Raw genomic sequence first — 16,748 nt, forward strand, 5'->3', positions numbered from 1 at the left:
AGTACCAGTACCTACTACACCATGGTTGAGCAGTCACAATGAGATTCCATTTATATGACAGGTCTACAGTAGGCAAATTTTTAGAGACAGAAAACAGGTTAGTGGTTGGTAGTGCTATGGTTTGAATGTTTTTGTCCCCTCCAAAACTAACTTAAAATTTAATCCCCAATGCAACAGTGTTGGGAGGTAGGGCCTACTGGGAGGTGTTTAGGTCATGAGCCCTCTGCTCTCATGAATTTATTAAGGCCACTAATAAAAGAGCTTGTGAAAGGGAGGTTCCATTTTCTCTGGTTCTCTCTTCTACCATCTGAAGACAAAGCAAGAAGGCCCTCACCAGATACCAGATGCTGGTGCCTTGATCTTAGACTTTCCAGCCCCCAAAACTGTGAGAAATACATTTCTATTCTTATAAATTACCCAGGCCAAGGTTACTGTGTTACAGCAGCGCAAAGCAGGCAAAGACATCTAGAGGTGGGAGTGTTGGGGAAAAACAGGGAGGTGAGGGAAAATGACAGCTAAATGGTACAGGGTTTCTTTCTGGGGTGATGAAGATGTTCTAAAACTGCTGTGGTTGCATAGCCCTGTGAATAGGCTAAAAACCTCTGAATTGTACATTTTAAATCAGTGAATTGTATGGTATGTGTATTAAATCTCAATAAAACCTCCTCCCCAACACACACACAAAAAATCAAAACACAAACAAAAACCTTTGGGGACTATGTTACCCAGTGAAAGACAGAATGGCAACAAGCCATACCAAAAATGAAGTGTCAGAATAAGCTACAGCTTTCTCTCACACCTTCATGTCCCTTTCCCTCCACTTCAAATCTACACATTAAAAAAAAGAAAAGAAAAACAGCTAATAAGTTTCCCAAATGGAAAATTCCTGACATGAAAACGTTCTCAACCGTAGCCATACCTCCCTTGGCGTAAAGTCTTGCTACTTTCTTGGGTCTTGTTTTTCTAAAGAGTACTGGGAATCTTGAACTGTAATTATAGTTCAATCATTCTTATTAAAGGTTTCTAAATAAAACTAGCTTAATTAAAATGTACCTTATCCACTTATTTTCAGAGACAGGATACAGCTAGAATTAACAGAGTTCCTACATTATTCTAGGTTTTATGCTAGATATTTCCATATATGTTATGTCATTTTCATTATTACAACCATGAAAGACACTATCTCCATTTTACTGAAGAGAAAATGGTATCTAGAGGTCAATGGCTTATCCAAGACTACCCAGCCAAGGTCAGTAGTGTACCTGACACTTGACTTCAAGTTCAGTGATCTTTGAACTTTGCTAAACCATGAGATCCTCATGTCTCCTGAAACAGAATCGCCAGAGGTAGCCTCACTTTAAAAACCCATTTGTCATAAACCGACCATAACTTTAAAACTTCCTGAAAAAAGGTACTTTTGAAATTACGCCGGATGCTTATTTTGTTTTATGTGAAAGTTAATTTTTTGTAAATTTTATGGACATGTATTCAGAATTTGCATTCAAAGTAACAACTGTTATCCAGAGGTCTCACAGTGAGGCAGAAGATCCTTGGAAAAAATATTCTGTGAGGAATCCGTATTACGCAGCGACATAAGTTAAATACATGGCACTCAATTGACATTAAGAAGCTAAACTGAGCTAAATTAACTATTTTTTTTGTGTTACAGGAATCTGACTTGGAAGAAGAAAACATTTTCCCCACTGTGAAAGAAAACACTGCCCAGCTAGCACAAAAACCACTGCCACCTGGCTGGCCCAGCTGAACCACCCCTGCATTCCAGAGGCAAGGCAGACTCTCTTCTTCTTGACCATACTTATTCAGGAAATATTTACTGAGATCCATAAGTGCCAGAAAACACTAAGGAAATAAACTTCTTGCCCACAAGGAGGTCACAACACTGAGGAAAGAATATCAAGCTTCACGGCTAGAAGGGTCTGAGAAAAAGCCTATCAATTCCCCATGTTCCCCTGAGGAAACATTGTCAAAGCCACAAATGTCCCACCAGGAGCCAGTGAACAGCAGAGCTGTGAAAACCAATTCATCTTCAAATAATCTAAAATCTTGATTTCCCCCATCCTGAATAATAACTATTTCAGAGCATCGTAAAACTATGACAACTATAGGCCGTACTATTTTAAAGCTGTGGGTGGGAGGAAGGAGACATCGTAGAATTGTGAGAACTAATGACACACACATCATGAGATGTACCTCAAAGAAAAAGGCTGACAACTCCTGAGATAGAAATTAAGTTGCCTCTAAAATCACAAGATATTAGAGTAGAAATACCACAAAAAGTGACAGTGACAGTACTATGAAGATAAGCACGTAGAACCAGAGGCAAAATTCAGCTCTAACATCAAGATGCCATGAAGGGATGTGTCAAGCCACCCCAAAAGACTGAAAAGGGACTTGCCCAGTGTGGGGATCCTGGGGGATCCCCACAAAGCATGGTACCTCCTTCTTATTATTTACCAGCTGTATCTCCTTAGCCACTAGACTGATGCTCTGGGGAAGAGGAAGCAGCACAGGGCCTGGCACACAGACCACAATAACAAGGCTGACTGCTTAGTGTCTGGATGGAACAAACTGTCCACATTAATTTTTTAAGGTTTCCCATGTATGCCTCAAAATAATAAGCAAATGTAGAAAGAATCCAGAAGAGAGGAAAATTCAAAATCTGTCTGAAAGTGCCTCTGCTATATAGAACTACTCTGTGATATTATAGGCTCTACAAACAATTTATTTCCACCTGATGCTTCACTTCTGGAATCTCCACAGATTCTAAAAACTTGGGGCTTTCCTAGGTAAACTTAACCCTTCCAAGATTACTTTATTCCAGGGCTTAATATATTTTAAAACAGTACAAATCTTTTATGTGATGCAAAAGTAGAGATTTCTTCAGTGGGGGAGATGCAGAGGCCCCAGGAGGACACAAAACAACTGGAAGAGATATTTTTACATGTCCTCAACACAAAGAAATGATAAATGCATGAGGTGATGAGTATGCTAACTATCCTGATTTGATCATTATACAACACAGACGTATATCAAAAAATCAAATTGTACCCCATCAATATATGCAATACAATGTGTCAATTAAAAACTATTTTTTTAAAAAAGGTAGGAGGGAGATACTCTCCAGAATGCTAATTTGAATTCTTACATCAAAAGGCAGCATTTAAATGTTTCACTGTTCTTTTATAAATCGGTAATGCAGAAGCCCAAGGTATGGTGGAAAGGCCCAGGGCATGGGATTGAGTCAGACCACCTACAAATGAACACTGTCATTTATTTACCAGCCTCCAGCTCCCTGGAGCAGCCAGGCCTGTCTTGGCCTTGGAGAGAAAGAAAAATTCCACCAAGCCAGCTAGCACTGTATCAGTAAGGGGAGCGCTGTCTCAGTGGCCTTGAACTTTTGGAATCAATTTTCTAAGAACTTTTCACTTTACTTCTGCTTAATTAAGGACAAAAATCATAGATTCTCAAACAGAGAAAATAATCAGAGACATTTAAGGACTGTGACGAAAATATTTGTGTTTAAGCACAATTTCCTGAAATAAAGCTTATGAGAACAAGTATAATAAAGAAAGCTAGTTAGACTTTATTTTGACAATAGTTTTCTAATGCCTCAACTTTATATGGGGAGTAGTCATCTTTATAGAGAAGAAATAGGTATAGACTGGACCTATTTATAAAACAAAACAAAGATATTTAAATACTTAAGAAAGATAATGGTAACTGCTAGATTAATTCAGAAATGGCTGTTACACACAACCTGATTGACCAAGAACAGTTTTTAAATTGAATTTCAGTCTTTATAAAAATTTAAGCTGAATTTCAGTCTTCAGAAAATACTGATGAGACATGTGATTCCCAAAAAATCATGGTGGCTGCTTACAGATAAATATATCCACACATCCTCCAAAAACCTTACAGATCAACAAAAAGCAAACACAACCACCCATAATCCGTGCCTACAGCAAAAGGAGGCAGTATTCAGCAAGCCTCCGTTAAATATAATTGAGGAAATAAAAAATCCAAAACTACCAGAGCTAGCAACACTGCCTCTGCTGCCAGTCAGAGGGGCGTCTGTGGACAGGAGAGGGGAGTTTAACCTGGCAATCACTGTCCAGGGAAGAACTCTCAGCAAGGAAGTGCCCTACCAGGGTGGGCAAACACCCCAGACCAGGTGGAAGACCTGGCAGGTTAGAGCACTGCAGTTGGGAACTGAATAGAGGGGCTTTGCCACAGGCGGCAGTTTCCAGAAGACACTGCCTCTGGGAGAAGGCAACTTAGAAGGTGGGGGCAGCCCTATGGAGGCTTGGCAGTGAAAGTAAAGAAGGCAAGTGATGGAAATACATTCTTGAAACAAAAGAGTATCACAGAATTAGAAGTCACACAAACCTACCCCTCCACAGCACCATTCATTAAAGAAACCACACTTAACTGTACCTACACGAGGCAGCATTTAAACTAAGAAACCCATGAAGTCAAACCCCTCATCTCCTGTCACAGAAACACATGCTATTGTGTGTCCAAGAAACTCTGTGACTCTCTACACTAAACAGAAAGGAGAAACAGCATCCATATGAAGCTACTATATAAGAAAGAAGATCCTAACTGAATTAATGCAGGAATAGAAAACCAAATACCACATGTTTTCACTTATAAGTGGTAGCTAAACACTGGATACCCATGGGCATCAAAATGGCAATAGTAGACACTAAAGACTCTAGAGGGGTATGGGGAGAGAAACAGTTGAAAAACTATTGGGTACTATGCTCAGTATCTGGGTGACAGGATCATTTGTACCCTAAACCTCAATATCACACAATATACCCAGTTAACAAACCTGCATATGTACCCCCTGAATCTAAAATAAAAGTTGTAAAAAAACAATAAACATTAAAATAAAAATGAGTCATACCAAAAAAGCCCCAAAACAAAAAAGAAACAAGAATTAAAATACGTTCCCTAAAACAATCACAAGGCACAGGAAAACAATTCCATATGACTGAAATATTATTAAACAGACATGAAAGTATATCATAAGGTAGAAATTTAAAAATTCATCATGGAAATACACAAAAAAATAAGATGATGAACTCTTGTTTCAAATTCTAGAAGGATAGAAATAAAAAGACAAAATGATCTCGGAAATAAAATCTCTGTTATAACATACCTAAGGGGAAAGCAGATTCTACTGACAATAAGGAAAACTATGAAAACAGCCAAGAGAACAAAAATGAAGAGAAAAGGATCTAAGTAAAAGTAATACAGGATGGGCAAAGAGCCAACATCCATGTAATTAGAGTCCCTGAAGAAGGGAAGAAAAAAACCCATTTTCACAATCTGAGAAAATTTTCTGGAAACAAAAGGCATGAATCTAAATACTGAACAGGCCTACACGTACTTGGAAAACTGACCCAGAATAGTCTACTGTGAAACATATCCTAGTAAGATGACTAGATTTTATAAATGAAGAACATTTCTGGTCTTCCACATAAAAACGCAAAGTTACTTATAAAACTAAGAAAATCAGGCTAAGACTTCAACAGCAATATACAGAGCAAAACAACAGTGGAACAATGCTTTACCGGAAACTCAAGGGGGAAAAAAGTGTAAGCCAAGGATTATACAACCAGGCCATCCATCACGCACCCCCCAGTATAAGCCAGGACCCAAGGGATAACTAAGAGATGACTAGGAAACATAGCTGAAATGACTGGTAGTGTCACTGCATATGTTGTATTGTAGATCTAAGACAAAATTTAAGGACAAGGGTAGAAAAATAATAGGGAAACACTTCTATGTCTGACAAAGTACAAACAGCTTAAAAAAAAAAAACAGGCATATTAGAGAACAAGAGATGTAGAACATGCTCACTGAGAAGCACATAGGTAACAAGAGTTTTCTGGAGTGAACAAAATAATAGGCGCCTAAGTAAGGAAAAGGAGCTAAGGATATTTAAAAACATTTACAGCATAAAGGTAACCAGTAGAACAAAATTACAAACCTTCCTAAATAAAAAGAGAGACGACATGAAGACAAATAGCAATGAAAATATAATATACAGTAAATAGAGTAGTATGACAGTTAAGAACCAATCATATACTTGTCATTTTCAGATCTGCTCAAAAAACAAAACCCAACTTTGTGCTCAATACAAGAAACACAACTAAAATACCTATTCCGAAAGGCTTAAAATAAAGAGATGGTCAAAAGTATACCAAACAAATCAAGCAGCTCTTGTTAGAGCTGTCATAACAGCAAATAACCCTGACATCTCCCAAAGGCTTCTCTCAGTCACTTGACTTGTTTACTGCAGACTGGCTGTGACTGCTGGCTCTTTCTCCGAGTGTCATCATTCTCTACTCTGGAATGTAGCATTTATCCAGTATATATACTCTTCTTAATTTCTTACAGGAGGGTAAAAGTCATGGCAGAAGTGCCTTCCACTCATACTTCATCAGTCAAAGTCAGTCACATGGCCACAAGTGGCAGCAGAGGGCACAAGGTAACAGACAGCATGTATGATCCTCTTACATAATACAGTCCTAAGGAATGCAAACACAAGCAATAAGAAAACAGAGATTGCTACCCTGCAATGAGACAAAGTAGAATTTGGGCTCAAAGGCCTTAAATGAAATAAAGAAGTTCACTTCATAATGCTAAAAATATAATTCATAATAATATTAGCTGTGAAAATCTATGTGCCAAAAACACAGTAGCCCCCTTTATAAAGCAGAAGTTGCAAACGTAAAAAAAGATAGAAATACACTTATAAGAAAGCAGATATTAATATGCCCCTCTAAGTCCAAAACAGATCAAGTGAACAGAAAACACAGACATCAAAGACAGAGACAATATAATCAATAACTAGACAAGAGGGATCTCTATCAAAATTTGATAAGAAAATATCCACCTTCTAAAGTATACATGGGAGCTTACAATCCCAGCACTTTGGGAGGCCGAGGCAATTGGATCGTTTGAGGTCAGGAGTTTGAGACCAGCCTGGCCAACACGGTGAAACCCTGTCTCTACCAAATATACAAAAATTAGCCAGGTGTGGTGGTGCATGCCTGTATTCCTAGCTACTGGGGAGGCTGAGGCAGGAGAATCGCTTGAACCTGGGAGGCGGAGGTTGCAGTGAGCCGCACCACTGTACTCCAGCCTGGGTGACAGAGTGAGACTCTGTCGCCAAAAAAATAAAGTGTACATGGGGGCTGGGTGCAGGTGGCTCATGCCTATGATCCCAGCAGTCTTTGGGAGGCCAAAGCAGGGGGATTGCTTAGGCCAGGAGTTCAAGACCATCTTGGGAAATACAGCAAGACTCCGTGTCTAAAAAAAAATTTTTAAATAAAGTGTACCTGGACCATTCATGAACACCAACAATATATTAAGTGGCAAAGAAAATCTCAGTAAGCTCTCTGATCATAATGAAAAAAAAAAAAAGTTTAAGTAATAATATACAAAGAAAGGCCATTCTTTCTACCTGGAATGAAACCTTTAAAATAAAAACATCTTGGAACAAAGGGGAAACAAACTAAGATAAAAACATTATGTAACAGGATCTATAAAACACAACTGAAGCAGTTTTAAGAGAAAAAATGTATAGCCATGAATATTTTAATCCATACAAATAAAGTAATGAAAACAGTGAATAAACACCTCCCTAGAAAAATGAACCAGAGGGAAAAACAAAAGAAGCCAAAGAAAGCAATAAAGATAAAAGTATAAGTCAGTAAGACAGAAAACACAAAACCAGTAGAACAAATCAATCAAAATATTGGTTGTTTAGAGAAAAAGAATCAAAAGAATCAAGGAAAAAGGGGGAAAAACACAAATACAAAAATAAAGTGACAGAAGAAAATTACTAAAACAGAACATTTTTAAAAGCCAGAAAAGACTACTATGCACAATGCAAATGCATTTTTTAAAACTTAGATAAAATGAATTATTTCCTAGGAAAACATAATTTACCAAAATTGACCTCAGTAGAACTAGAAAATTTAAACATTACAAACTCCAGAGACAAAAACACGAAAGTTATCAAAGAAATACCCATCAAAAGCCCCAATGGTTTCACTGTGGTGTATTCTTAAACCTTCAAAGACCAGAGTCCAAAAAAAAAAAAAAAAGAAAAACATCCAAATTATTTTTAGGAGGCACCTGTAACAGCAATACTTCAAGCTAATAAAGTAAAGCCATATACAAATGAATTGTAGATAAAACAATCCTAAATCATGTATGTAAAAATAGAATCTAGGCCAGGCACAGTGGCTCACACCTGTAATCCCAGCCCTGTGGGAGACCAACCAGGCAGATCATTTGAGCCCAGGAGTTTGAAACCAGCCTAGCCAATATGGTGAAACCCCATATCTAATAAAAATACAAAAATTAGCTGGGCATGGTGGCCTGTGCCTGTAATCCCAGCTGCTGAGGAGGCTGAGGTGGGAGGATCACTTAAGCCTGGGAGGTGGAGGTTGCAGTGAGTAATGAGCATATCACCGCACTGCAGCCTGGGCGACAAAGTGAGACCCTGTCGCAAAAAAATAAACAAATAAATAAAAATAAAAATGGAATCTACATTTAAAAATATATTATAATCCTGAGAAGTTTACTCCAGGAGTGCGAGTACAGTACAACACGAGGCCTCATATTTACTAATTAACATATAATAACTCTAAGGAGAAAAATGTTCATCTCCACAGATATTCAAAAAGGCCTTCAAAATACAACACTAATCCCTAATGAATACACGGACTAAAACTGGAATTGACAGACAAGTCCTCACCATGAAAAAATATACCTTAATTCAAGAAAGTACTGACTTATTAGATTTTGTTATTACTTATAAGTTCCACTTAAATACAGAAATAGTTAACATTCTGAAACTCTACTTCCAAGTTTCCTTACTGTGAACTTTATTAGTCACTGAAAATTCTTTGAAGGTACAAAAGCTTTACTGATTTTATCATCCAATCAAATAAACACAATGTGAAAATCTAAGAAGAGTATATGAAGTCTGTAACTAGGGTGATTCTGTGTCCTCATTGCATAGATATGCTTGACTTGTACCCATTTTCTTAGTATCTCAAAAATATCACAATTTGGACAATATATTCTCTTTGACTCCATAACTCATAAAAATAGAAAAATATATTAAAAAATTTTTAAGTATAATATTTTGATTAGCTTAATTATTCAGCATTCATTCATATGATGAATTAAGATTTAAATAAGCTGTTTATATATAAAAGGTAATAGAGATTGAGACATAACTAAGTAAAATGAGGAAGTAAAGGGGAAAATGTAAGACCATGTAAGTTATAATAAATTCTTCATCATTTTTAGCAAAATCAATAGATACTGTCTAAAAATCAAGATATCAGGAAGTAGAAGTGCTCTAAAATTACTTAGAAATATAGTGGTAAACATCAGAAAAACTATTGAGAAAGTTAAAAATGGTTGCTTCTTGGGAGTGAGATTATGGAAAAAGAAGACTCAGAGAACTTTACTTGTCAACTGAAGACTCTCTGCGCTGGGCACGGTGGCTCATGCCTGTAATTCCAGCACTTTGGGAGGCCGAGGTGGGCGGATCATGAGGTCAGAAGTTCAAGACCAGCCTGGCCAACATGGTGAAACCCCGTCTCTACTAAAAATACAAAAATTAGCTGGGCGTGGTGGCACGCATCTGTAATCCCAGCTACTCGGGAGACTGAGACAGGAGAATCACTTGAACCCAGGAGGCGGAGGTTGCAGTGAGCCAAGATCACGCCACTGCACTCCAGCCTGGGCAACAGAGCAAGACTCCGTTTCGAAAAAAAAAAAAGAAGAAAACTGTACTCCTTGTACTTTTCTACCGTGTACAGCTACAATGTTTATAATAAGCAAATATTTAAATAAAATGCCTAGTACAGTGGCTAACACCTGTAATGGCAGCACTTTGGGAGGCTGAGGTCAGCAGAGCAGATCGCTTGAGTCCTGGAGTTGGAGACGAGCCTGGGCAACGTAGCAAGACCCTGTCTCTACAAAAAATACAAAATTAGTCACGCATGGTAGTGCATGCCTGTAGTCCTAGCTACTTGGGAGGCTGAGGTAGGAGGATCTCTTGAGTTCAGGAGGTCAAGGTTGAAGTGAGCAGATATCTCGCCACTGCTTTCCAGCCTAGGCAACAGAGTGAGAGCTCGTCTCAAAAAAATAAATACATAAATAAAACGAAGAAAGCGACTTAAACTCTCCTTTACTTGGTATAGCTTTGCTCTTGAAAACTAGGTAAGAATAAAAGAAAAAACATCAGCATTTGTATTAGCATTAATACATTCATTCTCTCCACCAATATTTACCACGTGCCCACCGCATGCCTCAGGCTGGGTGAGGTGTTAGCCACAGCAACAAAACAGGTAGACTTCCAAGGAGACACACATGATCACTGGCCCTCCCTCTCTCTCCAGAGTAACTGCACCTCACAGAGAGCTCACAAGAATGAAGGAATATGTGGAGAAAACTGCAAAAATGCAACAAGAAAAAGGCCAGTCTGGTAACAGTTTATCATTTGATACCAAGCTGTAACAACCTAAAATCAGAAAACCAAACAATTATAATAAAGTTATATAGCTCTGTGTAACTGAATAAGCATTCTGACCTCACTCAATCCTTAACAATCATGAAAAATAGATTCTGTCCCTCTGCCCATCTGAAAACTAAAAAAAACAAGTTCTGAATATGATTTACTTGACTATGGTCACCAAAATAGTAAATGAGAGAACCTGAGCCTCCACCCGGTCTCCCCATGAATAATAATATAATTATATTTCTTATGTATATTATATAATTTATAAAAATAATTGTTCAATTTATAATCGATTTCTTCTGAGAAAGATACACAAATATACGTATATATTTCTTATACTGTATCACCTGTCTCTGTAAGTAAACCTGAACCTAATAATTTTTTTAAAAGTATAATCTGCATTTGAACAAGAACTGTAACTGAGGAAAACCTAAATGCTTCACCTATGTTATCACATGGCCCCACCATATTTTGGCCAAACTTAAAAGCAATCTTTCTTGAAATAAACACAAGTGAAGAATACTGATAATTTACAGTCTACAATGCTTAAGAAATATTCACAATTTTCACAAACAACTAATAAATTATAGATTCATAATTATTTCAAGATAACCCAATGGGGCCTTTCATCAAATTTACATTGACATTGCCAGATTTATAGCTCTTGTGTAAACTCTGAGACTAAACACTGAAAGGCAAAGGAAGACAGCGTTAACCATAAAGAACATCTTTCCACTGGCATTTTTTTTTTTTTTTTTTTTGAGCCGGAGTCTCGCTCGGGGGCCCAGGCTGGAGTGCAGTGGCACAATCTCAGCTCACTACAACCTCCGCTTCCAAGGTTCAAGTGATTCTCCTGCTTCAGCCTACCAAGTAGCTGGTATTACAGGCACCCATCACCACGCCAGGCTAATTTTTGTATTTTTAGTAGAGACGGGGTTTCACCATGTTGGCTAGGCTGGTCTCAAACTCCTGACCTCAAGTGATCCACCCGCCTCGGCCTCCCAGAGTGCTGGGATTACAGGCATGAGCCACTGCACCTGGCCTCCATTGTCAGTCTTAAGCACTTTCTTCTACGTGCATTGTGCAGGTAGGTTATTCCCAATCGGGTCTCATAGCAACAAGATGGAGGGGATAGTATTATAAGAGGCTTTTCCAATTCAAAACTATCTTAATGTCAGACTCAGGCCAATTTAAAATCATACCAGTAGTTCATTAACGTTATAAGTGGAATTTGAAATTAACTACAAAATTCCATAGCTCATCCCTGGCAACAAACTAAAGGACAATACAACTCCTTTGGAAGTAGTTTTACTAAATGTACTATACTACAAACTTGAGAAAAAGTTTTAATTCCACAACTACAAAAGCACATCACTGCTTAACCGGTAATTAAGCAGAAACACAAACCACCACAACAGTGGTTTCCTGCAATGTTTGCATCCCTTGTCAGCTCTTTTCCTGGGGAGGAAGGTGGGGATGGGGAAGGAATATTGATACCTTACCTATCAAGCAGATAAGGCAGAGGATTTGTGCCTTACACAGAGAAGAAATATTTGACTGACACATTCTCATAAATACATATGCATATTTTCATCTAATTTTACTGAAAGCAAGAAACAAAAGCTATAGAATACTACTAAGAATACAGTATTGCCACAAAACCACTGTGAGTGCTAAACACTAGAGAACTCATGACAGGCTTTAATCTGCAGATAGAGCATTCAGAACGTCTGTGATGTGAAATATCTGCAATATGCCAAGCACCTTTTAACGACTGCCACAACCTCAAAACAGATGGCTTATCCTCTTTAAAGCACCAGCTAGTCAGCTCTTAAACACATGAGCTCTGATGATATTCAAGTCAGTATGTGTGTTTTATTAATTTTGTGTTACATTAATTCTGGAGTCTGACATAGAGATGGATTACCCTGCGTTTTAAATAAAGGATTACATGTAGACGTTTAGGAATGAAAATGGGGACATTCTATAGCTAAGAAGGCAGGGGCAGGGTGGAGTAACATGTATTCCAGTCTATAAAGGTGATGATACATGCCATCTATAAGGTAGGATTCTAAACATCTAAAATTGATACAGAATCTTAATTGTCCTACTGTCACAGAAACACTACGTCTGTTTTCTGGCTTCAATAATTATACATTACTAAACTCCTAAAACTCTAAGTACTCTTCTTCCTGCAAGCTTTCCTGGAGCAAGTATTACTAGAAATAACAGTCTTCAAAGTATAAATCACACTTGCATGGTACATTAATGGTTAAAGCTCTTTCAGATATTTTATTTCATTAAAAGATCAATGAGGCTAGGTGGTGGCTCACGCCTGTAATCCCAGCACTTTGGGAGGCCAAGGCAGGTGGATCACGAGGTCAGGCGTTCGAGACCAGCCTGGCCAACATAGTGAAACCCCGTCTCTACTAAAAATACAAAAAAAAAAAAAAAAAAAAAAAATTAGCCGGGCGTGGTGGCGGGTGGGTGTAATCCCAGCTACTCAGGAGATTGAGGCAGGAGAATTGCTTGAACTTGGGAGGCGGAGGTTGCAGTTAGTTGACATCGCGCCACTGTACTCCAGCCCGGGCGACAGTGTGAGACTCCGTCTCAAAAAAAAAAAATCAATGATGCAGTCTATGGCTCTGAAATTCTGGAAAAGTGATCTGTTTGGCCTACTGCTTCTTTGATAAATAACTGGAGCTGATAATTTTGATGAATATGCTAATTAATATCTCATGGTCACTGTCTCCAACATCCATGGTTCCAAATGTTTTACAAACATAACCTCACCGAACCCCCATAAATTTTGAGATATACTATTATTGTCTCCATTTTATACACTGGAAACTGAAGCACAGAGAGGCTAAGTAACTTGCCCTAGGTCCCAAAGCTAGATAATAAACCAACCTGTTGTACCCAGGTAAGAGCTAAGATGCATTAACTTTTGTGTAAACTGAGTGTGAATGGTGAAGATTGGTCTTCGTATATGTCCTGTCAATAACATAGGTAGCAACATTTAAAAGGGAGATGTTTCTTTAAAAACAAAGGCTTTTCAAAATCCTTTAAGGATTATAAGCTCAAGATTTGGCCTAGTTTCCTAAAAACATCGAAAACCTCTTTCCCAAAAGGAGTGTTCTCCTGAGACAAGCACCAAGTGCTGTCATGCTTTTTCCTCTGCCAGTTACAGACTCTCCCACAGGGAAGCACTTCCTGACTTGAAATAATGTTGTAACATTAAAATAACCTCCTGGCATGAGGTACTATGACATTAAATTTTATCAGAGTGAATTTTAAATGTTTTGTGAATCAAAACATTTAAAAGGAGTTAGTGTGGCGCTAGCACTTGACGGTACTGTCATAATTTTTAAATGCAAAACAAAACATAATTCATAGCTATATCTCCTACATATCACATGAGAAATTTAGAAACCAGCTGTGATAAATGTCCTCTGAGAGGTCCCTGAGGACAGGGACTCTTTATCTTCTTGCATTTTTGCAGCCCTTTATGCATTTCTGCAGTTATGCGTACTGCATGAAACTTGTCCTTAAGCATTTCCTAAAGATGTATCAATAGTGGTAAAGTATTATAATTTATAGCCAAAAGAATGAAGTTGGCAAAACACGCTAAGAGCCCATTATGTCTGTCTTCTGAAATAGAGTCTGAACTGAATGTGTACAGAAATAAAATCGTGTCTAGTCATGCAATGGGTTAAGTTATCTGCTCCTGGTAACAGCAAAGGATCTTTCACTTTCAAAAGAAAACAACAAAACAGGCACACACAAAATTTCTGCCTTTCTTATCCTAAACAGCTGAATCATTCACATATTCAACAGCCCAGAATTCTTCCGGACTGTCAGTGCGGGCTCTGCTTTTTGAGAGGTTGGAATTTAAAATCCTCCTTAGGAGAGCACGGAAGAATTACAGGAAATTAAAGGGATTCCCAAAGGGCGCTGACTTAAACAGGAGCAGAGTTACCGTTAATCAAACAGGAGGCCCTGGCTGTCAATCAATCTCTGCAGAAGGAAAAATACTATGCTGAGAAAATATATTGGTTCATTATTCAAGTATTTACTAAAGGTGCACTCGGCGAAAGGCCCCTGGAGGGAGGCCAACAAGCACACCAGCTCTGGATCCCGCGCCGGACCGCCCCCTCCCCCGCGGGGCCCACCTGCAGGCGGGACGCCCCCAGATGCGTGTGCCAGGCGGCCGGGGGCGGCCCCTGCACCGACCCCTCCGGCTCCACCAGGGCGCGCCTCACCCGGACTGGTCTCCGGAGCGATACCGGCTTCAGCGTGGCGAAATGCACCAATACGACTCGCCACGCACTGAGAAGGGGGGCCCACGCGCGCCCCGAGCTACTGCGCCCGCGGGCCTCAGGGAGCCGCTGACCTTCTAGGTCGTGGGACCCCCGCACCAACCCGGGCCAGGGCGAGGGGGGCGATCTGGGGTCTCCAGAGAGCGCGTGGGGCTGACAGCCCCCCCCCCAGAGTATTCTAGGGGCTTCGTGGGGCGCTTGGGGGGCTCTGGGGGTCCTAGGGGTTCTCTGAAAGGCGCGTGGGAGCTGAGGGTCCCTGTGAGGCTCTGGGGATTCTAAGGGGGCGTGTTAGGGGATCCGGAGGGCGTGTGGGGGCTGAGGAACCCTGGGGAGTTCTGCCGGCCCTAGGGGGTCTCTAAAGTGCGCGTGGGGGCTGAGAGCCCCTGGGAGGATGCGGGGTTTCCAGGGACCGTGGGGGGCCCTGTGGGGTCTCTGGAGGGTGCGTGCGGACTGAGGGCCCCTGGGCGTCCTGGGGGCTCCAGGGGGCGCTGGGGGACCCTACAGGATTTCTGGAGGGCGCCTGCAGGCTGAGGGCCCCTAGGCGTGGTCTGAGGGCCCCAGAGGTTGCGTGGGGGCTCGGGTGGTCAGCCTGAAAGGAAGGGGGCCAAGTACGGAGACCCCCCCCCCCCACCCCAGGGCACGCACGGTCTGGCGCTCACCCAAACAGCCCTCGGAGGAAGGAGTGGGAGGCCTTGACTCGCTTCTCGGCCTCCGCCATCAGCTGTACTGCCTCACGCTCCTTCCCCGCGTTGTCCATGTCGCCCGCCGCGGCCGCCACAGCCCCCTCAGCCGGCTCGCTGAGCGCCCAGGCGCCTTAGCCCTCCCTCTGGCGGCCGCAGGGGCGCAGGCGCAGGCGCGACGCGCGAGGCCTTTCGGGAGCTGTAGTCCGGGTCTTGTCATGGCGGCGGGGATTCGCGACCCTCCTACTACAGTTCCCAGGAGGCCCCGGGGCGGAGTGTGTGTGAGCCGAGCTTGCGTACCGCTAGCTCCCCGGACATCGGCGCAGGGGGCGTGACCCCCCCGCCAAGGGGTCCTGAGCCAAGGTGAACTTTAATTTTGTATGTATGCAGAAATGGAAAATGATCCGTGGCCTCTAGTAAAGATCACCTACTCAGTAAGACTCGCATGGCAATGGGATGGATGAAGGAACAGGGGATAACAGATTGCATGGAACCCACACCCTACATGCAAGTTCTGCAAAAGAGAATCTGGTGTAGCCACCAAAGCATCACATGCTTGATACCGCCCACCAAAAAACGAGCAACAGCTGGCAATAAGAGCCATTTTTATCTCCAAGAGCAAGACGTCCCCAATATAAGTTCAGTTATTTTTAAATCTCCCCAAACTGTAACTTTCTCTTGGTCCTCTCTTCCTTGATTATAAATGAGTTGCATATATGCAATATATGCATAATCCACTCTTTTGTTGACTGAATTATATTCAATGGATGTGAGCCATTGAACTCTTGTCCTTTACATAATACTGGCCATAGTGGATGGATCTCCAGGGACAAAATGTTTGCCTGCCAGGAAGACTTCTAATCTCCTAGGAGAAGTATCCATAGATAGATGGGATCCTGTGCCAGAGACTTTCAGGCCTGTCCCAGAGGGAGTTATTTTTGAATACAATGTCTAGACCATTCAAGCTTGGCAAGTGCTAAGGCAGAGATGCTGAAACTAATAAGAAAATCACTGCCAAGTGAGATTTATGAGAGTTTCAAACTGTTAATAAATACACTCTGGGCACTGGCATGCAAAATTTTGGAAAATGAAGACTGTCTGTAGAGGGCAAGGCAAGAGGGGTCAAACTCCTAGAAAGAAAATTGACTAAAGCACATGTCACAGAGTTCA

General features: G+C 40.8%; 1 protein-coding gene across 2 annotated transcripts in view; it reads right to left on the reverse strand.

Moving 5' to 3' along the window:
* NAPB (NSF attachment protein beta) overlaps nucleotides 1-15,761 on the reverse strand; it is a 46,990-nt gene extending 31,229 nt beyond the window's left edge. Inside the window, exons 1-2 of one of the 2 annotated variants that reach the window (XM_063659369.1) lie at nucleotides 15,558-15,671; nucleotides 12-63 (exon numbers count right to left, since the gene is read on the reverse strand). Coding sequence is in view for 1 of the 2 variants with exons in the window: in XM_054467136.2 (XP_054323111.1) it covers nucleotides 15,558-15,655 (98 nt within the window). In the remaining variant the exon portion in view is untranslated. Of the gene's footprint in view, nucleotides 1-11; nucleotides 64-15,557 lie in introns of both variants that reach the window. The other variant, XM_054467136.2, reaches the window with a different exon arrangement.
* Nucleotides 15,762-16,748: the final 987 nt, after the last annotated feature.

Source organism: Pongo pygmaeus, chromosome 21 (genome assembly GCF_028885625.2).
Source record: "Pongo pygmaeus isolate AG05252 chromosome 21, NHGRI_mPonPyg2-v2.0_pri, whole genome shotgun sequence".
Lineage (NCBI taxonomy): Eukaryota > Metazoa > Chordata > Mammalia > Primates > Hominidae > Pongo > Pongo pygmaeus.